The sequence below is a fragment of the Grus americana genome, chromosome Z (assembly GCF_028858705.1).
Source record: "Grus americana isolate bGruAme1 chromosome Z, bGruAme1.mat, whole genome shotgun sequence".
Lineage (NCBI taxonomy): Eukaryota > Metazoa > Chordata > Aves > Gruiformes > Gruidae > Grus > Grus americana.
In genome coordinates, this window is record NC_072891.1 from 39356433 (window position 1) to 39381979 (window position 25547).

General features: G+C 39.2%; 1 protein-coding gene across 4 annotated transcripts in view; it reads right to left on the bottom strand.

The window, feature by feature from the left end:
• Positions 1 to 25547, bottom strand: part of PCSK5 (proprotein convertase subtilisin/kexin type 5) — a 255951-nt gene that overhangs the window by 167023 nt on the left and 63381 nt on the right. For all 4 annotated transcript variants that reach the window (XM_054810046.1, XM_054810045.1, XM_054810047.1 and 1 more), the window contains exons 4-5: positions 13043 to 13186; positions 10705 to 10781 (exon numbers count right to left, since the gene is read on the bottom strand). In XM_054810046.1, the coding sequence (XP_054666021.1) occupies positions 10705 to 10781; positions 13043 to 13186 (221 nt within the window). The remainder of the gene's footprint in view (positions 1 to 10704; positions 10782 to 13042; positions 13187 to 25547) is intronic.

Consider the following 25547-nt stretch of genomic DNA (forward strand, 5'->3'; position numbering starts at 1 on the left):
TTGTTAGAATTACTCCTGGAAACTAGTGCATTATTAAAACGTTGGGGTATTGACCCCAGAAGGCAGCTAACCCCTACCCAGTCACTCACTCCCTTCTTCCCATTTGGATGGGGAGAGAATTGGAAGACCAAATGTGAGAAAAACTTGTCTGTTGAGATAAAAGCAGTTCAATAAATAAAGGAAAAAAGAAAAAAATGCAACCAAGTGATGCATAGGTAATTACTCATCACCTCCCACCTGCAGACCAATGCCCAGCTACTCTCCAAGCAACAGCTACCTTGGAAAAACTTCCTCCCCAGCTTTAGTGCTGAGCATGGTGTTATATGGCATGGGACATTCCTTTGGTCAGTTGGGGTCAGCTGTCCCAGTTGTGTCGCCTCACAGCCTCTTGTCCACCATCAGCCCCCTTGCTTGAGAGCGCAGCACGAGAAACAGAGGCGGCGTTGATGCTGTGCAAGCACAGTTCAGCAGTAGCTAAAACACAGGTTACCAACACTGTTTTGGTCACAAATGTAAACCATAGCACCATATGGGCTGCTGTGGAGAAAATTAACTCTGCTCCAACCAGATCCAGTACAACCTAGTACAACCAGGGAAAATAAGCCATTAAAAATCCTTTATCCAGGACTGCCCATGTTACCAGACCACTATGACTAAATCAAAGTAACACTGATGCCTATGTTCTTTATCACCTTAAATTCATGGCCATAAACCTGCTCTGTTACAGGTACATTCTGTACTTAGGTATTTTATCTTCCATTCCACATCTTCTGTTTCACAAGCTTTTGTATGACGGTATATTATCAGTCACTATTTATCCTGATTCACATTTTTCATCCAGACTGACAGCAATATATATCAGCTGGAGAGGCCTCAGGTGTTGAGCCATCTCCTTTTACTTAAAGATCTCCACATTAGAGCCCCATCATTTCTGTGCAATGAAAAAACAAATGAAACAAACAAACAAAAACCTTCTCAAAAATATTTTGCATAAATTCTACTGAAATCACACCTCAGCAGAAATGAAAAATACCTTATGAATACAAGAATGCAGACCTGGAGTTTCATGTTTAGACTTCCTTGGCAAGAAAAGTGGTCCACTGGAACTCCCCAAAAAAGTATGGGGGAGTGCTTTTACGGAAAAAAGATATTCATGCTTTCATGCAAGGAAGATACTGACAGAGGCAAGGATCCTAAGGTCATAAGGCAAAAAAGAGGAGCAATACAGTGATGTGCAGGCAGGTCATGGATGGGTCCTTGCCCATTCCGCATACTCTATTTCTAATAGTGGATGACTGCTGTGACATCATTTTAAAGAAACGAGTATTTTATAACTCTGGGTCTCCACCACATTCCAGCTCAGAGACATACTTTCTACCTATTTTGAATTCTGAGTGCAATTTAAATTGCACTGTGCAAGATATGTACTGTGCTTAATCCTAAATTTAATTTGATGATGTTCTTCATTAAATGGACCTGCCATTTCTTTTTAGAGCTGCATTTCAAAGATGAATGAGGAAATTGTTGAAATAAGTTCAAGTTCTACTCTTATCTTTGTTGATAATTGTTTTTTAATGAAACATATCATCAATGCGGCAGGAGCAAGGTTTGCTCTCAGTTGGAAAATGGGTTTCAGTATGAGAAGTTTAATACTTACACACTCACTACACTGCACTGCAGAACAAGTTAGTAGCTGTTCATCTGATGTTTATGGAGTGTTAAGAAGAGTAGTGCAGGGACTTAAGTCTGGGCTGAAAGGAGAAGTAACACATACCTTGTAATTACATTCTCTTTGGCACCTTCGACATCTCTAGCCAACAGCCTCACCATCCCACACGTTGCAAAAGTAAACAGGCCATAGTTTCTACCTCAGTTTGCTAACATCAGAGATTTGATGATTGCTTTGGGACTCTATAGCAATACAAATAATTTTCAAAGAAAGTTAAGCTTTTGTAGCATAGACTCCATCAGTGCAATCTACATCAATGATGGATACCCATTGCTTTACTTCTGCATCTGAATTTCTTTCCCTTGATTGCTTTCCTTCAGGAAAAAAAGGTAACTTGTCTTCAAGAGAGCAACCTGACTTTGCTTAAAGTGTCAAACGTAACAATTTGACTGTGTATCTTTAAGAAAAATTACAAAATCACAGTAATATAAAACAAGGCTAGAAAAAATAAGCCTGCCTACAGCCATAAACCTATGTAGATGCATATTCTTTCATTTGTAAGAAAAAGCAACATCTGAGAGTTTTATCCTGAAAATGTCTTATAAAAACACCTACTAATTCCATTATGACGTTTGCTTATAGCATAACATTGCAGAGTTCTACTGTTAATGGCATGTTATTTAGAAATATGCTTCAATTAAAATGCTTTTGACACTGGATTCACAATTGCTTTATCAAATTTGTAATTAGAGGTGTGCTCTTGATGCCACAAGCAGTAAAGGGGGAATTGATACTATAGTTTGTGCATGTATGTGCTGGCTGAGAAGTTTCAATGAACCACATTTTGCACTGTGTTTAACTGAGGTGACTACTGTGAAATCAGCTGGTAAAACCAATTACCACATACACAGCCTGGATCCACTCTTTCACTTTCTCTAATATCTACAATGTCTGAAAAGGGGACAACACATAAAAATGTATTTGTGCTCTGAAATTCTATTTGGCTGTGGACCTGTACGTATAACCATGTGAAGTTAGAAAATGGTCTACCAATTTAGTGAATCAAAACTTGCCTAGTGTAGTTGCAGACTCTACTCCTAAGTTCAAAACCTTAAAATACAGACACATGCTTAGATGAAATACCAGCTCTGGGAAAACGATATGAAAAACCCCTTTCAGTTCTAACTCTCCATAAAAAAGAATTCAGAAAAGTGAATGCCACAATACTGTAACTATCAAAGCTTATATCCCTCCTATTGTTGACTTTGAATTGGAAGGGAAGATCTGACTCATTGTTATCAATTATTTACGTAAAAGAACTAGAAGCAGTTGCATAACGCTTCAGAATATCATTTTATTTGTGAGCTCATTGTCTGGTACTTCAGTAATTAGAAACAGGAAAAAGGCTTTCCTGTAGTGTTGTGGTTAAATGTTTTGAGACCATGAGAGTCTTATACATTATAAAAAGGAAGAGCACTGCTCCTGAAACACCAGTCAGGCAGTCAGGAATATGTCTCAATGACCAATACCAAAGTAGTGAAAAAGGACTGGGTTTTTTCATCTTTGAGCAACTGGAATTCTGGCTGAACTTGGTTTTCATTTATTCCTCTGACTTCTCTCACTTTCAATGACTACTCAAAGAAATGTCTTTCCTTTGGCTTTCAAAAAATTATAACTCATACCACTTGTATACTTCAGAGGGGATTATGTAATGCAATGTGATAATATAATGAGAAGATTAGAAGAGTTTACCAAAAAGACAATTTCTGGCAGTTTGACAAAACTTTCATTAGGATATTGTCCACTATTGAAGCTGGAACCTGGATCGAAAGGCTACTGAATCAAGCCCTGTAGTCCAATGAATTTTTCATTGTCTTGTCAATATGAAATGCTCTCACAAGGGACTGACCAGAGACTAGTGATGAGGGTGCTTGTCACGGGTGAGTGAATCAGCTTGACAAAGACTGCCTCTCCTCAAGCCCAGCCAATTGTCCTCAACTACCAGGAATTCTGGGGCCCTACTTACTCTCAAAGAACTTCAAACAAACACACGTTTTATTCTGATGCAGGAAAACATAAGAATTTCAAAACACCAACACTTAGCTTGTCTTCTGTTCTGTTTTAACGCACCCATAGGTTAAAAACCTGTTTTAGAGTAAAAGAAAAACATTATCAAGTGCACTATGTGGTGGGGATTCATGCTCCATGTTTCTACAGTTTTTGTCTTTCAAGGAAAGAAAGTTTCCCTCTAAAAAATTTATACACATGCATTAAGTCCTTCAGTCCTTCCCTGAGAGAAACAAAGGATGTATGGTCATTACCCCTGAGGTCAGGCTACCTGAAGGACAGGCGTGTTCACTGGGTAACAGCACACAGGGATTCTAACTAACAGTTAAAGCAGAAAGTGAAGAAAAATATGCTCCAAATGAATCTGTAAAATTATCCTACTTCAGCACAGTACCATTCTGCAAGCTGCAATGCTTATCTCCCTTATTTTAACAGTTTTACACTCGGACCTTTAACTACAGCAACTGGCAAGCAATACAGATCTAATATCTCATGATCTCCATGCTGCATCATGCCCCTAGGCACTTGGTTGGGTCACTAGACCGTAATTAACTTGGAGGCTACCTGACGTATTGCTAACACCGCTCCTTGTAAAATGTGGCAATCTCATTGTAAGCTGACACAGACTGAACCCTACTTCATTATTAACATCTGCTAAAATTGCAGCACAATAAGATATGGCCATAAGGGCAATGAGTTTAAAATCAGAATAGATGAAAACACGATAAATCTGTATTGCAATCTCTGACTGCAGCTTCTATACCAATGACCTCTGACTATTTGGTACAGACCTTGGTTTTCATATATGAACACTTGCACCAGTTCGTAGAAAACAATCAAAAATCTGCAGTTTCCTAACAATCCCAACCAAAGCCCATTAAATTTGCAGTGACACTGAGACACACTAGACACCTGACATTAAGTCACGGGTACCTGGAATTAACAATACTACACTCAGTGTAAGCATTTGGTCTATTGATCTGAAATATACATACATACTAAATTAATTCTCTACTCTAAATTACCTTCCTCTTAAGGAAGATTTATCTGCTATCAGAGCTGGCATCAGAGGTTTTAAGCCTCCAGAGGCTGGAGAAAGGCAAGATGAAAAGTCAGAATACAGAAAATGAGCAGACACAATGGAGATGCTCTCCTAAAAAGGCCTTTTTCTGAGAGCTGATACCTCCTTTCACAGCTTAATCACTGGCTTTCCCAGGTCCTCCCTGCAGGTGTGAGACTTGAGATCTGCAGTTCAGTCCTGTTTGAAAACCTTGAGCAGGCACAAGCAAAAAAAGTAGTGACTAGTCTAAAAAATTGCAAAGGTATTTTTTTGTTGTTGTGACTAGCCATCTGACAGCAGAATTGGTTTTTACACAGAAGATAAAGCACAAGATGGTGCAGCAGTGCTTCTCAGTACAGCTTGTCTTCCCTTCAGTTTTGTCTGCAGCACACAATACAGCCAATCTCAAAGCAATAGCAACAGGTGCATACTGGCAATCCAAATGCATAAACTACATAGACAGATATCCCCAATTGTCAGCGCTCCTTTCTATCACACTGCTGCAGTGGGAACCTTTTGAGATGATCTTTCCAGCGAGCAATGAGAGACTTGACTGTGCTCAGTTCCTCAGATAGCTGCTCCGAATAGTGTCACAGCAGTCAATGAAGCTTTCCACTTTTACTTCACTGACCTTCCAGAAGGCGACAGAAGCTGATCTGCCTGTCAAATATCTAGTTTCCATTCTGATTAAATGACTCAGGACATACTGCAGCTCTTTGACATAAGCAGACAGTGTAAATTAGCAGCTGTCAGTCTTGGAAGAAAATTAAGCCTTTGGCATTTTATTGAGCATCTACGTTAATGTAACTGACAAAGGAAAGTAAAAGGAATTGGAATGGACGCCACAGAAAAACAATGTCAATATGTTGGATCAAGCAGGACTGAAACTCATTAACTCTTTTGCCATTGTGAGAAAAGATGTAAAGCTGTCCAGATATTGCAAAGTTTAGACATAAGTATTTTGTGTTTCTTAGGATTTTTGAACAGCAAAAATTGTTGTCTCCCAAAAATCTCATGCTCATTAAAAAATAATTCAGAAGGTTACTAAAATAACTTATTTATGTACTGGGATGCATCACTGAAAAATGTTGAAGGGGCATCCAAAGAGTGACTCAGTATCTCCAAAACAGAAACAAACACTTACTTTTACTTTTTCTTACATAAGTTTAATAAGAACAGCATTAAAGTCAACTAGTGTTATTTAAAAGAGTTTTTTTAAAAGGTCCTCTGTTTTATAAAAGTATCTGTTAGCGGAATAAGACCTAAGCTCTGAAATATCATCGCCAAAAAATTTTTCATGAAACAGAAAACCTCATTTTTGTTTGCTCAAAATACCAAAATGTTTTAATACTATGAACATCTCTATTTTATTTCTGAGACTACACAATGGGTAGAGTACCATTTCAGTGATCCCATCTGCATTCTGTCTCAGGACCTGTGACTGATAATGCCTAGTTGTTTCAACACAGATGTTCACAGGTAACCGTGGAATAACAGAAAAAGAATAAAGCAGCAGTACTCAGCAGTAAACCAAAACAAGATGCTTTGCATAGCAGGAATGACTTCGTCCACAGCTGACTGCTGTCTTTAGCCTGTGAGCAAAAGGAAGCTCTAGTATAGGCCTGTACCATTTACAAGCTTCATGATTTGCTGCCAATTCGTAGAAACCAAAGTAAACTTCTGGCAGGACTCCTACATACCATAGTAGTTAAAGAAACTATTGTCCCACCCTGATTTTGACTACAAATCTTGAAAGATTAGTCTAATGTTTCTTCCTACCCTCCTATTCTCCTTAACTAACAGAAGATTTAATGTAAAACTTAAAAAATATAATTTTGGAAAGTGCCACTCTGGTTATCTACAGTTGCTTCACAACTCACCAGTTAACTTTTTTCTCATTCCTTTTTCCTCACCAACAAGCCTTGGCAACAGAAAGCCTTCACTAATAATTAAAAGTGAAAAGCTAGCAAACAGACCCAGTACCCTGATGTTTCACAGCTGCATGCAAAGCTGCCCAGAGACACCTGCTTATTTTTACAGCAATTATTTTTATTTTTTATCATTCCATCTCTTAAGGTTGGGTTAAAAATGAGGCAGAATAAACTAGATGATTTCATGAAACGATGGCACATTTGTACATCCCACCTTTATTGGAAAGATGCAAATCACCATTACACAATGTTGTTCAGTTGCTATAGCAGGAAACAGGAATCAACCAAATTGGTCTCGCACATTACGAAGTCTTTGCAAAGTATGGCTTTCAGAATGTTCCCTGGTTGAGGTTACCTCAACTTCCAGGCACAACTTGAGTATCTAGTGCCAAATGACCACGTACACTGGATAATCAGAATTCCTACCCCAATTTCTGACAGGCTACTAGTAGTGCTTTTCAGTACCTATGTAGTCATTAAATTCTTGTTCAGGCCAATGGGAACTAGGGAAGGAAGGGTGACAGCCCCAAAAGTTGAAGGTGCATAGATGCTGCTTACCTGGCTCAGTGTGTCTGCTAATTGGAAATACTGAGCCTCTAAGCAGAGGTTAGGCTGCCAAGTAATCTTACACTGAAAGCATGCGTCATGCATCCTCTGTGTCCAAAACCTGCCTCTAGACCAACACTGAACCTCCTGGTAACACTGACGAAGCTCAGTACAGCGCAGTATCTGCCTTCCCACCACCACATCTCACTGCAGGACCTTAGGGGTTGGGCAGTGAGAGTATTCACCAGGGAGGTAGGGTATGAAAACTCAAATCCCCAGCCCTAGAATAGAAATTAATCGGTCCCATTTTATATCCCATATAAAACTCTAACTAGCAAAAAACCCAGAAAGCAGCCTCCCTTCTCTGGACAGGCTTTGTAAGAAAGTGATGACTTCAGTACCCAGCCAAAGAAAAAGATTCAGCTGTGATTCACAGCTGGAGGTACATGGCTCCTCATAGCACCAAGGAATGTGCCTAAACTAGGAGGCCTCCAAATGTACCCTCACCATGCCCCAACTCCAAGGACAGGAGCATCTTCACGCAGATGAGCAAGGATGAGTCCCCAAGGTGTGTGTGGGGATGAGGGGTGGTGGACAGCAGCAGAGAGGGACATGATGTAATGAAAATTGGCAGCTCAGCTGAGAAGAATTCACAGAGGACCAGGCTGACTGTCACATCTTTTGTTAAAACTCCTTGGAGGCCACTGCTGGCAGCTGCCTGTCCATCAGTTTTGTGGACAACAGTCGCAGGCACTTGGGGCATTGTCATACAGTCACCTTAGTTCACTGAAACTGGCGTTGCCAGAGAGGTGCAGGCCATGCTTCATTTTCCCTACGTGTGCCTGTCTTGCTCTCCTGTGACCTCAGGCTGAGCTGAATGAGGTAACTGCCTGATCTGGCTGAAAACACAATTTGTTGTTGCTGTTGTGTGCAGCACTGTGATTCACTCTGGAGATTTGCACAAAGTCTGGGGAAAGGAGGAAACAGCAAACATGAGGTAAGGAGTGGGGGTAACCGCCCTTTTGTGGTGATCATGGAGCTGCAGTTTTGCTCTTCCAACACTTTGTACGGGGCTATAATAAAAACACCCAGTTCAAAGCTAGGGCTGATGCTGAAGTATTCCATCATACAAATTAGTTGTTGCAGCATGCTGAGTGGCAATGCCTACACTGGGCTGTAAACAATCTATGTTCTTATGTTTCCAATCCATTTTCAGGTAACTAGCTTGTTTATAAACCTTGCTTGTAGTCCTGAGACTTCTCATAAGCCAAAGCAAAGATTTCTTTTATTAGGCACCAGAAATTTATAGCACATTTGCTTATTCTGACCTTTCTGCACCAGTGACAGGTCACCTCTAAAACTCAGATAACAATGGCACATGAAATTCCTCAAGTGTAAGAAAAATAGAAGGCTTTGGAAAGAGTAAGAATTGATAGACTTTTATTACTTCTGTTTCAATGAACGTGTGTCTTAAGGGTATCTCCTAACAACTTCGATGTAGTATTAGCATTTTCCATATGAGCATCTAGTTCTGAAATTGTCGGCTTGTCATTAACTTAACTGAGGCAATGCAGCAACCGGCTCTATCTACCATTTGTTCCACGTCAGTGTTTTCTTTTTGCTTAAACTTAAACTAGCCTGCACATGCAGAATGTTTACACATTTTTTTAAAAAAAAGGGGTTTACTGAATTTCTTTTTTTATTCTCTCATGGTACTCTTGCTTTAGGACATTTCTAGTGAAGAAGAGGAAGATACGATTCAGTAAACTGAGCTGTATGAAAATAGGATGAGAAAGATACGCTTAATGGGCAAAAGGGAAAGAAACAGCTCTTGCACGTACTTGTTTCTAGACAAAAATATTTGGCAGCATGTAAACAGCATCAAAATTGAATGAGAACTTATGCCAAAATTGCAGTCCCAAATAAGTAAACCGTTATTATTATTCAAATTAATACTAACATAATATGTTTCTATGTTAAACAGTACCTCTAGTCATCACAACTAAGATATGTGTGTGTGTATGTACATTTATTTATAGAGCTTCTAAGAGCTAAATCCTTACATAGTTCTCATCTCAGCCTACCAAGCAGGATCAGACTGACTGACCAAAGAAGTATTTGGCAGAATTCACCTCAGTTTTCAGTTATTTCACCCTGTGGCTGAAAGTAGCTATGACAGCTCCTTGAGATTCACTGTAAGACGAGCGGATCTATATATAACAGGCAGCGATGCATTAACAAGGGCCTGTTCTTCAGCCTGTCCATGCAGGCTTCCCTGCTGTTATGAAGAAGGTGTTGACCAGGAGAGGGTTCTCCCATCAAAACATGATCCAATGTTGCTCCAGTTGGTTTCTCCAGTCAAACTAATGTTAAGTTTTGCTGCTCACTCCTAGCTCGCACCAGCTGCATTCTTCTGGAGAAAGTTTGTGGGATTGTAGGGAAGAGACAACACAAATGCAAAAGCATTTCAGTTGTGTAAGGGATGAAGTTTCACCTCCTGTAGTCCCTCTTCTGCAGGCAAACAATACTAAATGCTTTCCACAATAAAAAAAAAAACAAACAAAAACAAAACACCAAACACCAAACCTCAAGAAAACAAAATGCACAGTCAGCGTGTTGACAACTATTAGGATTCTCCTTCCTCTAATTCATGCAATTCTTCAGAAAGGTATTTCTTGCTGTCGAGCACCTAGCTAAAAAATTGTTACCAAAAAATACCTGCCCTCGCATACCCATTCGGGCAGAAAGGTGCCCTGCTTCCTGACGTGATATGTCCCTCCCAGTGTCTCCCCCAGCCTTCACCACAGCACACCCAAAAAGCAGAGTTGGAATGACAAACATCAGGAAGCTGAGCTCTGAAGGGCAAATCATCATTCATGGAGATATATCCAACCAGTCCTGTAATGCAGATATTATAATCCAGCAGAATTGCCACTTCTGGGTTTATAAGGTTTCTAGCAAACCTCCACATGTAAAATCTCCATCACTTTAAAAGACATTATTAGAGGAAAAAAAAATTCTCCGTTAACTTGTCTATTTCTTCAATATACAAAGTCTATAAGGTTCAAGAGAGTCAGAAGCCAAGACAGTTGTCCCACATAATAACCTCTAATAACTTAATGAGATGATATCTGAGAAAAGTAAGAGTCACCCCTTATACTCTGATTCCCAAAGGGATTAAAAATGGTTCATTTCACATGCCCAGAACTCTCAAACTAATTTTTATGTGTTTTTCGATGGCTCCAAGTGCTTTCAAAGAGTAAGTGTCATGCAGTGTGCATGGAAGAGACATAAATAGGTATTTCACAAAGACTTAAATGCAAATCATGCTGCTTTATGAGGACTCGAGTTTCCTAGACTTTCATAGAAGAACTGGTACTTTCTACAGGATGAACTAGATTGAAAATGTCACGAATGTCATAATGCCTTACTTGTTCTCGTTGCTGGCATCATATCGAGGCATAGGGTCAAAATCATTTCCATTGACATCAAAACTGGCCTGCGAATCCTGTAGCCAACAGGAGAAAGAAAACCAGTTTCTCATTAATTAGCCATTGACTCATGTGGCCTATACATTCTTCAGCAAGTTCCTACAAGAGAGTAATTAGGTTAACTAACATTCCTGTGGTTTTATGATGATTGTATGCTTTAGGAAAGGATTATATAGTTAATAATTATCGGATTTACGTATTTTATTTTAAGTTTTGAAAAGGGAGGAGGACAACAAATGCTCTGAAAAAGCACAGTTCCGGTGTGAGAGACGAAACAGAAAGTGGTGTTTCATTTAACCAGAAGACTCTATTTCTTCTAAGAAACTTTTAAAAGTAAAGACAGTTCATTCTCAAAATTGGGCTTTTGCTAAATGTTTCAAGATTCAAGAAATAATCTGCACAATGATGACTGAAATTTCAGTCATAGTTTCCAGGAATATGATTAATATAATTTTATTAAGAATATTGTTACAAAAATACAGCTTGAAATGCAGCATAAACTGCATTTCCATTTCCCTAGGAGTGTAACTGTTTGACATATTTGCAAGATATCTCCGTATTTTTGTTCCATATTTTACATTTACCAGGATTCTTACAGCTGAAAATAGTTTATAGAGCAAATAGCTGTTGGTTTATATGGCTCCCATTAATCGATGCGGTAGTATGTGGGGTGTTGACATGGCAAGCAGCTCTTTTTAATCTCTTCTTTGTTCAAAACCAGTTACCACATCCACCTCAAATATTCCTGTTTGCAGCCACACCAGCAATAATCTGACATATAGAAGGCATTTGTCATCAAACAAGCAATGTGTACTGCTTTGGGGGAACTCCTTGTTGGTGTGAGGAAAAGGAGAGAGGAGGCGGTAACGGAATAAATAGCTGCTTTAAATTCAGTGGAAGGACAGTACTGGGATGAGGTGACACATGATACAATCCGTGTCATTCATTGAGGAAGTAAAATTATATTTGGTTTGTTTAAATAATTTAAGAGATTAAACTGAAAGATGTGGCATGCATTAGGATAAGCATACATTGACAAATAGGGCAATTGCCTGTCACTTGTGTTTGTGCAGTCCTCCTCATGTATTTCAAAGCTGAGCATGGGGAAGGATACGGATGTAAGTTTGGCTAACTTAAAATAAATGGCTTTAAACTGTGGACATGATTGTAGCTTTTGATGGGTTGTTAAAGATGCTCTTGTCACCTTCATCTCTTCAATGCTCTGTCAAGATTATATGCTTGCTGGCAAAAAGCCTGTGTTCAGGGCTCTTTTACAAGAGCTACGTCTGCAATGGGACTGAAGGTATATGCATGCCTTGTGCTGGTCATCTTCACCAGTCCGGCTCTATCCAAATATATCTGTTTGTTTTCTTACCTCGTGTGAATGTACGTCTCACACACTTTATTTCAGAGAAATGATAAGGTCCTCAAGGCCATGTGCCTTCAGGCAATGCCTGCTCCTGCAGCACAGGACTAATCACTCCAGCAAAGTGTGGCCCTGATGCTCTGAACAGCTTCAAAATTTGACACTGACACAAGAAGTCACCCACTAGTTAAGAAGCTTCTCCTCACGTTATACAACCCTCCACGGTATATTAAACCAATCATTTAAATGTGATGAACCACAAGCAAACAGAAACCTCCTGAGGCAACATGAGACATAGGACACAGAAAATGAAGGACACAGCTCTATTACAAATTGTCAAGGGACTCACTGGAGTTCAGAGAGATTTACTAGAAAGACCCCAAAATATTCTACACCTGTTTTTAACTGAGTGAATCATAACAAGTCATGTCCTTTACCTTTAGTATTATTTTGAGCAGTAAAATAAATAGCTTTAAAAATAAATACACGGAAGTATATACCTCAAATTACTGTCTTGCTAGCTAAATGTACTGGCCAAAAATTTACTTCAGCTGCATGCATTAACTGAAAAGCAGTGTATTCCATTTCTGAAGAGTGTGATGATGTTAAGTAAAATAATTACAGAAAAGAGAAAAAGCATCCGATGATTGGTTCCAGTGCTTCAGAAATTCAGGACTCAGCTACAAAAGGCATCCAGATATTAAATAAATTCAGACTGAAAATAGTCTTAACTAAAACAATACAGGTTACCAAAAGCTGTCTTCCTGTGTTCCATTGGTGTTAACATCTGAGGAAACCTTTGTACGACTCTTCCTCCTTCCCTCCTCCCTCCCTCCCTCCATCTTTCCAGGAACAGCAAATTTATTTGGGGTAATAATAAAACAGCAAATCTGGACTCCTGTGGACACTCACATAATTCTGCATCAAGTCTGGATGGTTTCTTTCGATGCCATCATCCAGGATGGTGACCACAACGTTCTTTCCAGTGTAACCTCTCTTCCAAGCACCTACTATATTCATATCTGATTGGCAATGGTGGGTGTTATCACTGCAGTGCTGGGGAGAGAAGAGGAGATAAAGATGTTGAATGTTGCAGATTAGTGAGCAGTGTGGGGCTGAGATGTTATCCTACTTACATTATCATTTATATCAGCACATGAGCATATTGATTTGAATAGCAACTATACAAGATCGACACCTTCATTTAGACAGAAAATAACTTTTAAAGAAATGCCAAATTAAATGAAATTGCTAGCCCTGCTTATTTCTCTTTCCAATTACTCTTCATGCTAAGCAACAGAAAAGGGAAGCATCCAGCCATACTGAACCACTAGAAGCCATGTGTAAAACAAAGCAACTATTTCTGGCTGTTAAGCATGTTCATTGGAATTGTACATTTGAATTATTTGAATTTTTTTTTTCAGAAAAACAAAACATATGTGGATAAAAGTAGAGAAATGCCTGTACAGAAATGGTCATGGAAACAAAACTTGCTTTTTGGAGCTTATGTGCTGTGCAATTTCTTAACAGAATGTCTGGAAACTAATCCAGATTCATTTCTATCTACAAAAGAAGGCTTTTGGCAGTTTTTGTGCAATATCAGCAGGAGATGAGCAGCAGTTAAGAACCTGTAACCAAAACAACACACTGAAAAACTTGCAGCTTAGGGTATCTGATGAGCTGTAGATAGCTAGATTGAGAACAGCCTGGGGTACAGCTTTCAGAGCAATGAAGTCCAGTGTGGTGGAGAAAGTAAGTTTTGGGTACATTAAAACTGAAAGCCTCTTCCTTGACGTGAACGCACCCAGCTCATGTGAAGAAATTTGGCTTCCCTTGACAATGAGACATGACCCCCAGGTATTCATATGCCCCATTAGCAACTCTTTAATCCGCACTCGGAGCCCTCCCCTGTGAAGTGAGTTCAACGAGCCCCTCATCGGCACTGCTTTCCTCCAGCTCCTCTAGGCTCAGACAGAGCAACAGGCAAAAAAATTTTTAAAAAACGGGGTGCAGGGAAGGTGAAAAGCAAAGGCCGGAAGGAAAAAGAAATTAAAAAAGAAATGTGTATCATAGCAACAGTGGCCACACGAGCATGCTCTTTCTCACTCCCTGCCCCACTGCCTCGTGCCCCAACTTCAGCCTCATGTTTTGGCATTCTACACTTTGTAAGGAGTATAAATACATTCAGAGGGATGCACTCCATCTTGACTTAGCCCATCCCTCTCCTCCTGAATGTAAGCACACTGAAGAAATGTTAGCCGTACTGGGTGCAAACCGACATCAGATTACCATTAAATTGTAATTTTCTTCTTCATTTTTTTCCAGTTTACTGCCCTGTACTGTCATACACAAACCAGAGAATTTAAGACTGGTCATTTGCTGTTACTAAAGCAAGATTATATTATTAGGCACTATATATATGTAGATAGTATAAAGTCTCTCTCATAGTCCTTCCCCTGTGTCTGCAAATATCTGTCTCTGTCTATCCATCTGCACACAAAGGAGCTTGAAGGACTTCAGGGACCAGTTCCAAGGAATATATAGGGCAGGCTTAATGCTTTTGTTCTGTGTATTGCTTGGAAATGCTCACACTGCTGGCTTTATGAAATTAATTACAGTCTAAACTTGCCATCTGTACACTGAATGTAATGGTTGTACACACGAGGCTTTCTAATGTACAAACAAACAGGTTAAAAGTATGCAATGTTTCCAAGTGCCTTTGCATTTTTCAAAAGTGTTACTGAATTAAGCATCAGAAAATACCTGCAAAAGCTATTAGTATCATCATTCACATTTTGCTGATGTGAAGACAAGGAGACAAAGAGGTGGCAGCACCAGCCTCCAGCCATAGTGTAAATCCAAAAGAAAGCTAAAACTGGCAATCAGGATTCCTGGCTCTGACCTCCAGTCAAATTTACTGGGCCATTACACTGCCCCTTCATCCTCTTCTCTGAAATGCCAAATGACCCTTTGGCTGCTCTGCTGACTGTCTTGTCCTCTCTTCCTAGGGGAAGAGCTTGTTGTTTTGCTTCCATGCCAGTCAAACCACTCAGTCTGAGCAAGCATATGGGTTTTTAATCCCCATTCCCTTGTATGCTCTTTGGCTCTCCACCAGAAGATCACTGCTTTTTCCCTTAATGATGTTGGCACAGTCAGTTGCCCTCACTTACCTTAGCTGAACTTCTGCTTTTGTGGTGGTGGCTGAAGGGGGCTAATTCATCAGCTGCTTTGCTATATGCATGTAGACAAACACAAGACAAGAGACTTCTCTTGCTTTACCGCATGCTCTGATGATTCTCTCAAGAGACGTGCCAGATCAAAGTGATATTCAAATTTTCTTGCTCTGCTCCAAGACTGGGCAGAAAGCTAGTCTAAACAAAATATTTCTGCATAAAAGAAATTCCAGGGGTAAAGCCGGCATAACTGCGTGCCCATAACTTTGGATCACAGCATATGTAACATATGGATACAAACTGCAAAGGCAGCAGAGAAGCATCCAAGTGGGAGTAGTTCAGCAGCAGATGAAGGGTTCAGTTCTTATGGTTACAATATATAACTTATTCTCAACTGCTATTAAAAACAGCATCTTTGTTTTCTTTTCACCTCTATTCCTTACTCTTCCTCCTTCTCTCAATTCTTTTTTTATCTATGCTCTTCTCTCCCTGCTCCTAGCCTTGTTCTTCTCTTCCAACACTGTGTTTTAGCACTTAAATTCCAGTTTTGTGTGGTTCAACATCCGATCTCAGATTCCTGTATTTTAACCACAAACTACACCTTCCCCTGGATTAGTGTCTGATTTTCTCCAGATTAATCAGATCGTGCACTTTTCTCTCAAAGTAATCAGATTTGGCTTTTATCAGGAACACTTTAAATCTTGGAGCACAATTACTCTTCAAATACTATATAATATGGTACAGGTATGCTGTTCCACATTGAACAGCATCTAAGATGCCATCTATTACTTGGTTTCACTTGCACTCTTTCCTGTCCCATTAAATTCCTCTTTCCTTTAAAAACATTTCTTGTATGGAATCTTCCGCTACTGGGTTCCATTCTGTAATTTTTCTTTAACCATGTGCTGCTTCTTTACCACCTACCCATTGACAGCTTCTTAGAACAGGGCTGTTTCTTAACAAATTTGGAAGCACTGCTTCAATTTACAGCATTACCCAAATAAAAAATAATAAAATATTTGTTGTGATAATAAAAATTATGTGATTTAGAGTGACCGAATTTCATATCAATGGGCAAGCGCTGAATTCTATAACTAATTTTCAATCTATTTTTCCTGTTACCTCTTTTTAGAATAAAAACACTTTGTCATGATAACGTACAAAAGCTGTGTGCTTGCAAGTTTTTATTAGATCTGTTAATCTTTGAACTGTTGTTTTTTTAATTTAAAGGAAATAGTATAAAATAGGTTAGTCTACAGAATTTCCCCCTTCTCCAGGCAGATAAAGTAATTCAGAAATTTCCTGCAGAGGTACCATGACTAGACAACTGCAGTAAGCCAGGACTGTTTCAGCATATATTGTTTTCATCTATTGCCTGGAGGATACTGTCAAAAGGAATAAACAACCTTTAGCTCAGTAACATAGAGTAATTTTATTGAGATTGTTAAAATGCATTCAGAGGTTGATGATTTTCTTTGGACTGTTTAATTGAAAAATGTTAATGATAGCACCATTAGTATTTAATAGAAACCATCTGCAAGGTTGAGAGACTATGGAAGTACACATAGGAAGGAAGAGGGCTACAACAAGAAAAATCTCAGATATTGAACTTTTCTCATACTTGAAATTCAATGCTTATGAGCATAAAAAACCCAAAAGAATCACTTAGACATCTTTGGACAATTTGGAAGCCTGCCTTTGTGGAATTAACAAGCAGACATAACATTAGAAAGGTTTTCTGTTTTGATGTTTGCATGATGCTTTCAGTATCAGACAAGTGCCTGGATTCTCTTAGCTATTTTGTGAAATTCTTTCTAAAAACTAGCTTATGGTCATTATCATTATCTTAATGCTTCTTGTATGCCGCACTAATTTTTTTGGTCAGAGGCTTGGTGTATCCAGTTAGAGATCAGTAACAAAATAGAACAGTTAAACTGAGAAATCAAGAATCATATCAATGGTCAACATCTTCTGGAATTCCAGAGATTAAAATCAAATTAAAAGAACAAAGTCTATAAAATTCTGTTCTGTCTTTTGCAATGCCTGTTAGTCTATAAAAACAGAGTAGAAACATAAGTTTCTAATCCTATGACATGCAGTGTCTCAGAAATGGCATCTTGTGCCCTCTGTAAATCTTCATGAGATACCTTGCATTGGTTTCCTGTAGGTTTTGAGTTACAAGGAGTTCTTTGACAAGATCAATATCCAGGGGGATATAGAGAAACACAAGATGATAATCAGAATGCACAATTTTAAAGACCAGTTGTGAGCTGGCAGGTCTTGGATCTCATTTAGTGGACCATTACATATACTTCTGGCCCCAGGAAAGATCTGAAATGCTAGTTGCCAGTGAGAGATTAGAAAAGATAGATTCTTCTAGTATTGGGAAGAGGAAGAGGAAGAGAAGCCTACAGGGATACCTTAATGCAGCCTTTCAGTACTTAAAGGGGGTTTATAAGAGACATGGGGACAAACACTTTAGCAGGGCCTGTTGTGATAGGACAAGGGGTAATGGTTTTAAACTAAAAGAGGGTAGATTTAGACTAGATATAAGGAAGAAATTCTTCCCTGTGAGGGTGGTGAAACACTGGAACAGGTTGCCCAGAGACGTTGTGGATGCCCCATCCCTGGCAGTGTTCAAGGCCAGGTTGGACTGGGCTCCTATCTATTTGAAGATGTCCCTGCTCATTGCAGGGGGGTTGGACTAGATGACCTTTAAAGGTCCCTTCCAATCCAAACTATTCGATGATTCTATGATTTGTAGAAGAAAAAAGATTAAGAAAGAAGAAGAAGAAAGAGGTCAAGGAGGAAGAGGAAGAGGAAAAGGAAAAGGGAAAGAAGAAGACAACAGTCTTTCTGGTTTCATTAGAGTAGTAATTACACAGTCTTTGGCAAGCAGACTACAGTCACTTTCTCTGCATCAGGGGGTTTTGTCAGGTGAAGAGGACAGGAGAAGTTGCACAAGACTGCACATAGAGGAAGCAGAACAGTCAAAGGCCTATGCATTGACCTTGATCAACACGGGCAGGAAGAAGGGGGATATGCAGCGCCGAGGAATGGATCCTGGCATTTTGTGGAGTATCAGAAAAAAGAGACCATCTACCTGTTCTGTGAAGGGAATGTAATGTGGGGAATTTGGCATTCTTAGCTGGTCCAGGCAAATGCACAGGCAGCAAAGGTTATCAGCTTTTAACTTTAGTAGAGGAGACATCCTGATGCTACATTCAGCTTTCTGAGGTACAGTTTCGTGCAGTGTTCTAAGTTAAAATTTGCCTATTGTTCTCTCTTTTCCTGCAAAAAAGAGAAATAATCTCTCTTCTTTATGCTCTTGATGTGATCCAATTTTAAAGTGGAATGAAAGAAGTAAGCAGCGAGGTAATCAGGAGAGTTGGAAAGGTAGGCTCCTTATTAAAATGGCTTGTGTAATGTAATAGAAATCATGACAACAGGCTTTGAAGAGCATCATAACCTCTAAAGCTAATGTGATCTACTGAAATTGGGTTTTGGCTTCTCTGGAGTAAGCACTTGAAAGCTACTTTTTATAAGAAGACTATTAAAATAATGTTTCTTTTAAAAAGTATTTCTCACATTTTTTTATTCTTTCATCACAATAACAGAAGGTAAAAGAATGATTTTTAGAAGAAGCTGTATTTGCAGATTTTTTTTTATTTTTCTCAGACATAACCTAATATTTAGTGCATGACACACAGCAATTGCCAACTGCAAAGGAAATTATTCTCTTCTGAGTTTCATCTTTAAATAATTTCTGATTATCGCTGTACACAGTATTTTTAAGCTTTAGCAGGAGCAGGCAGCTAATATAAAGTCTGATTCATCTCAAGTACAAGATTTTTTTGCATTAAATACTATCCGACTTCTGGAGTCATGCTTTACTAAATTGCTACTTGTTGTTATCTGTGTCTGTATCAAGAGAAATATTTCAAGAGTGTACCAAATTAAATATTTAACACAAATTTATTGCTTGTGCAACTTCAGAGGGTTTAGTTAATTTACTTCAGAGATGAATTTGGTTTTTAAGCTTTATTGATTCTTTAAGTTAACAAACAAAAATACACTTAGAGGCCAATAAGAACAATCACAGACATACATTATTTTATGCCTGTTTAAGCAATGAAGGAGAACAGGAAATCAATATAAAAGGGCTTCTTGTATTCACAGGAGTATCTGATGGCTATAGTGAGACAAGAATAATTTACAAGACTATATATATGTTTTTGCAGTGAAAAATAAGAAGCTCATAAATCTTATTCTTTGGCTGTGATTACATTGCTAGTCTTTCAAAAAATAGAATAATTCCTAATGTGTTAAATTTGTATTCAAGACAATTCTATCACTTCTCCATCACTGGCACTTTTTTAAAGTCATCACTGGTTGTTTTTGTATAACCTGTGTGCTGGCTTAAACATGAGTTAATTCAGGGAAGCCCTGTTTGTCCATGTTCCACAGGCTGGTGGCAGCTCAGCCTTTTTAGGACTGGGAAACTCCTCCCCTTCTAGGTCTCCAGACAGCAAAGTTTCTTTCCCAGCTGCAAGTTCTGTAACCTGCAGAGGCACAGAAATAATCTGCTTCTAATATCACCTCTTCCTTCTACATGGGGCATGACCTGTGGTTCCATTAGGATGTCTGCCTCTAGTCCTGTTTCCTTCCCATGTCGTGGCAACATGAGAGACTCCTTTAAGTCAGAGAGACAAATGTGGCTAAAAACGGTCATTGTGCAGTTCTGCCACCTCCACTAAGAGGCAAATCTGAACAGTGGCATTCACAAAAGCTGCAAAAGGTCCACCACATCATTCCAAAGAGCAAACATACCTATATGTACAGAAATAAATGAAAGAAGAGGAAGAGGAGGAAGAAGAAAGGAGAGGAAGAAAGGAGAAGAAGAAAGTAGAAGAAGAAGAAGAAGAAAGAGGAAGAAGAAAGAGAAGAAGAAGGAGAAGAAGGAGAAGAACGAGAAGAAGGAGAAAAAGAAGAAATTGTGGATGAAGGCAGCCAGAATGTGTCCATTTTACCCTGGATGCAAAAATCATCCATATGAATGGCATATTACAGACCTGCTGCATTTTGTATACCTTAAATCAGTGCTCACATGTTGAGAGGTGTTTGTTAATGTATGGACAGATTTCTCCTTGGGAAGTGTTGAGAGAAATATAAGAACCTGATGCAGAACATCTTGGAGAGTCAGTAAAGGACAGAGAGGGGAGAAAGGAAATAATTTCCACAGTCTGTGGCTACTGCTAAGAAACGCAGGAAGGAAAGAACCATGCATGGAAATATATCTCTATATGTGGCTGTATTCTCTTAAGATGACTGCATGATGATTGTTACTACTGCTGCTGTTGCTACTACTAATACTACCTCTACTATATAAACAGCCTACTTAGTAAGAAAAGGCCAGCAAGTAGATGAAAAGTTAATGCACTTTTACCTGCCTGAAGTCCTGTCTAGGAAAAAAAAGTATGGCAATTCTTTTTTTAATTAGAGAGAATATGTGAGAAAAACAGCTGCTCCCTGGCCTCGGCTGTGCTCGATCAACCCTGGGGGTCCAGTATTCATGGAGGATGAATAATTCCTCAGAGAGACAATTCTTTTCATTCAACCATTTTCTGTGGCCTTTACCTCATATTTTTATTTGACCTCCTCTAAGTCCCAAAAAAGAAAGAAAAACACGGTACTTTTAGGGAAAGACCCAAGATGCCTCTTTTTTTTAATTTATCAGTTCATGGAGTTGCAGTTATCTAGTAAGACCATGTTTCTCCCTCTCTCTCAAGCTAGACTTGATGTTTTTTGTTATTTCTAAGACAATTAAACAGACAGATGGTAAGTCTTGCTGTAAAATAGTGTGTATAAGTTTCTAAGGATTCTTTCTACACTACTAAAGACAGACTCTTCACAATTTACTTTTTAAGCCGATTTCAAGTCAAAGACCACTACTTCTATCTCAACTTAAGAAGCATGGGAGACGAAGGTATTTTATTTAGACTTTGTGTGAACATATGTGACAGAATTGAACTAACCACATGGAGACAAGGCCCTGAGCAGATGGCTTCAATTAATCATTAACCTTCTCAGAGACCGATGAGATTGGGAGGGGCCCAGGGCTTATACAAACCCATTTCCCTCCCATTCCCCTCTCTTCTCATTTTACTGGGAAAAGAGAAAAGTAATGTCACATCAGGAGAGACCCTGGAGCTGAGTGAGGCAGCCCGGTCTGCTCTCCATATAACAGCCAGTGCAATTAAGAAAAGGCGATGGGTGAGAGCAGTAGGTGACTCTCTTCCGAGAGGCACAGAGGCACCATGTGCCGACCTCACGCACTCTCCAGAGACGTGTGCTGCTTACGGAGGCTCGGATCGGGGGTGTCACCGAGAGACTACCAAGCCTCGTACAGTCCTCTGACTGTTATCTGCTGCTCTTGTTTCACATGGGCACCAGTGATGCAGCCAAGAGCAGTCTGAGGACTATCAAGAAGGGTTACGGAGCCCTGGGAGCGGCAGTGAGGGACTCTGGAGCACAGGCAGTTTTTTCATCAATCCTCCTGGTCAAAGGGAAGGGGTATGAAAGGACCAGTCGAATCTGGTGAATCAACAAATGGTTACAGGACTGGTGCAAGGGTGGTGAGGCACTGTACCAGGTGGCCCAGAGAAGCTGTGGATGCCCCCTCCCTGGAAGTGTTCAAGGCCAGGTTGGATGGGGCTTTGGGCAACCTGGTCTAGTAGAGGGTGTCCCTGCCCATAGCAGGGGGGTTGGAACTAGATGATCTTTAAGGTCCCTTCCCACCCAAACCATTCTATGACTCTATGATTTAAGAAGGATATGCTGTTATGGAAATGCTGGGGGTGGGGGTGATTTATGACTGTCCAGGAAACTTGTTTTTCTAAGAATGTTATGAACTTGTAGGAATGAGAGGACTTGTGAGGAAACGGATGAAGAGATGTTGGCTCTGAATGCTCATACCCAAATTTTAAGGACTGTTGCAATACTCCAGTCCTTTTTTCTCTATTTTATGTTGTGGTCAGGTCCCTCTGATCCATGAGGCAATAGCCTGGTGACATCTGGTGTTAATGGTGGGACATCCTGGGGGGAGAGGGAGGGAGACAGGGACAATGAGAGGGAAGGATGTAAGGCAACAGGACTTCAGGAGGCTGAAGAAAAGATACATGTTCCTACTCTTCGTCAAGTGCTAAAAGTGGGTAGGGAAAAGCAGGGCACATGTAGGTCAGAATATGATGACAGACTGCTTTTCCATTATTAGTAATGGAGAAGGAGTTTCTCCCTGTTTTCTTGTAGGCATGTGGAGTTCCTGAGGCTGGAACTGTTTCACAGTGCCTTTACTTCAGCAATAAACATCTATGCTACTCGATACCTAGAAGCCTTTTCCCTAAGAACCATAAAAAACTATCAGGTTATTGTACCCTTGGTCCCACTATTTGCTTGCTTGGTATGTCAGAGGAGATTGTAACTTGCCAGAGGACAAACTTTAAGCTCATGAAACTATTCTCTTGAGACAGAAGTATAAAAATCACTCCTTACCCTCCTTAGACAGCCTTACAGAAATGTTTAATCTAACACTGAAATGCATGCTGTGAAAATTCATTAACAGTACAGGATCAGACTAAGATGAATGGCTGCTATTTTAGTTTGCCTACAGGGAAGTAAGTGCCATAGGCACCAATGGGCTTTTCACCATTTGAACGTGCTATGGTTGATAAATGCAAGGCCCACTGTGTATTATAAGAGAAACCTGGGAAGATAAGGCCAAACCACTAGAGGGAGTGGCTAGTTATATTTTGCAGATGAGATCATCTGGCAGAAATGAGAGAACTAGCCCTGAGAAAATCTAGGGAGGCCTGGGAAGGAAAAGGAAAGGCTCTTCAAGAATAACAACAACAAAAAAAAACCAACCAGAAGTTTTGCATAAGGCAGAAGAGTAGCACGTGGTTACTGCTGTTAGTGTCTTAGAAAATCTGGCTCAGCTGATTAAATGTTAAATTCCTTCTGCAATGTTGAAGAAGGTTAGTCCAGGGACATATGACACAGCTGCGCATGAAAGACTGTGCAAAATAGGCAATGAATGTTTAAAATGTAGTGAAAATTGCAAAGGGTCTTAAAGGAAATCTCAGCAGAGTTTCAGGATTTAAGCTATATCAGAAAATATAGATATTGCAGAAAGGTTCTGGAGAAGTCTAATATATTTGCACACACTGTTTTTATGGAGAACTGGACACAGATCAATGTCTATGGAGCTTTCTAGTAACAGGACTTTAAGGAACCTGAGGAGCTGCTGCCAAACTAAACCCCTGCCTTTATCACTAAAGACACCTAGACTGTGTTGAATGCAGCAGTACTATGAAGGAACTTCTCCCAGTTGCATATAAAGTAATTGAATATATGGAACTGATCTGAGAACATAATTTTGAACTGATACTAGAGGAATGTATTCCTATAGATAGACAGAATATACAACCTCATTATAAGCACCTTTTATGCACATCAAAGACTCAAAAATGTAATCTGTCTAACTGGGAGTTGGAGGAAAATCACATTCATGACTGTCAGGCTCATACAGACTTTATACATGGGGCAGTCTCAGCTTTGAAATGATACTCATTAATGCCAACTGCCTCAACATTTGCAGGTATCTTAAAAAACACCCCAGGAAATCAACAGATAAGACACAGAAAGTAGTAAAGAAAGCTATTATCAGAGCATTTTCAGAAGGGAAAACTATATAGTCATATATAAACTTAAGGTAGGAGTTCTTAATTTTATGATCATCGACAATTCCTTTGCATCCATCACTTTTCCTGGTACTATAAATATTAAAAAATATTCTTTGTGGCTCCTCCTCTCTGCGGTCTGCATTCTTCCTTGTTATTCCTACCATCTCTATCCATCTCTTCTGTGACTCTTGTCAGCTGGCCTTCTGACTCTCAGCTGTCTCCATTTTCAAATCTCAGCTGTAAATGAATCTTCTTTTCCTTGCTTGTTTTGTTTCTCCTACTGGCTCTGCTGTGTAACTGAAAATACTATTTGAACACGAACGTGTGCCAAAAATATACTGCAAAGCTAAAAAGGGACTTCCAAGTAAAAGGGGGAATTCTCAGGGAAAGATAATGTACCTCCAGTAAACTAATTGATTTTTTTCAATTGTTATGTTCCACCATGAAAATGTATGAGGCACTTCTTACTTAGAAAAACATTTTTATTTACTTAAACTGTAATGAGATCTTTAGATCCATTAGAGACATAGTATGAATCCACAAGCACTTAATAACATAGCCACTCATAAGGAAGCTAACAGAGGATTTGACATATCAGTTTGTACTTTGATGCCATTATGATGGCTGAACAGATATACTAATTTTTTTTTTAAGGAAACATAACTGAGCATGTGCAATCATTAAGTCTCAAATCTTAAGAGGCTACAATACTTCCCTGTAGTCCAGAGAAGCTGAAATGACATTCTACTATAGCACACTCAAATCTGATGACACAGAAATTAGTGGAGTGGGAAGGAGTTATCTGGACCATTTACGAAGATGAACCTATTTAAGCAGTGTGTTTGTAATATAATTTTATATAAAATCATACATATGCATATAGGACTGAGAGTGCAAGGTATAAAATGAGAGAAAGTGTTCAGAAACAGTAATGGTGAAGAGAATTTAAGATGTAAGGTAGACAGTCACCTACAACTTCAAGAAGATGCTCTATGAAGCCATGTATTATTCTTTGATAGTTAAGCAGTGGGATAGCAAGAAAAGTGGGTTAACACACTTTTTTAATAACAGCAATTATACTATCCCTGGAATGATATATGCATGTGCTTAGTATTGATGTTTCAAAATACTCTTGGAAAATGAGCAATGAAACCTTGCTTCTTGTTTTCTGAACCAAGTGCTGGAAACACGATTTACAGTAATTCTTAACAAGCTCAAAGAATTTATTTTATCTAAGAGAGAGTGAAGACATGACTTGGTTGCAGCATGCAAGTAACTTTCTTTAATCTAGTAAAGAATGGCCTAACAAGGTGAGTACAGAGCAAGACAAACATGTAACAACAAGGTGTAAGATTTTTAATAGTTAATCATTAAGACAATGCTTTTATAGATGTGAGTCTTTTACAAATCTGATATTTTATCTAATATATGTATGTCTTACTGAAAACCAACCGCAGCTTAGTTACAAATTCTGAGCTTCTGATTGCAGATTACCAGTTGCAC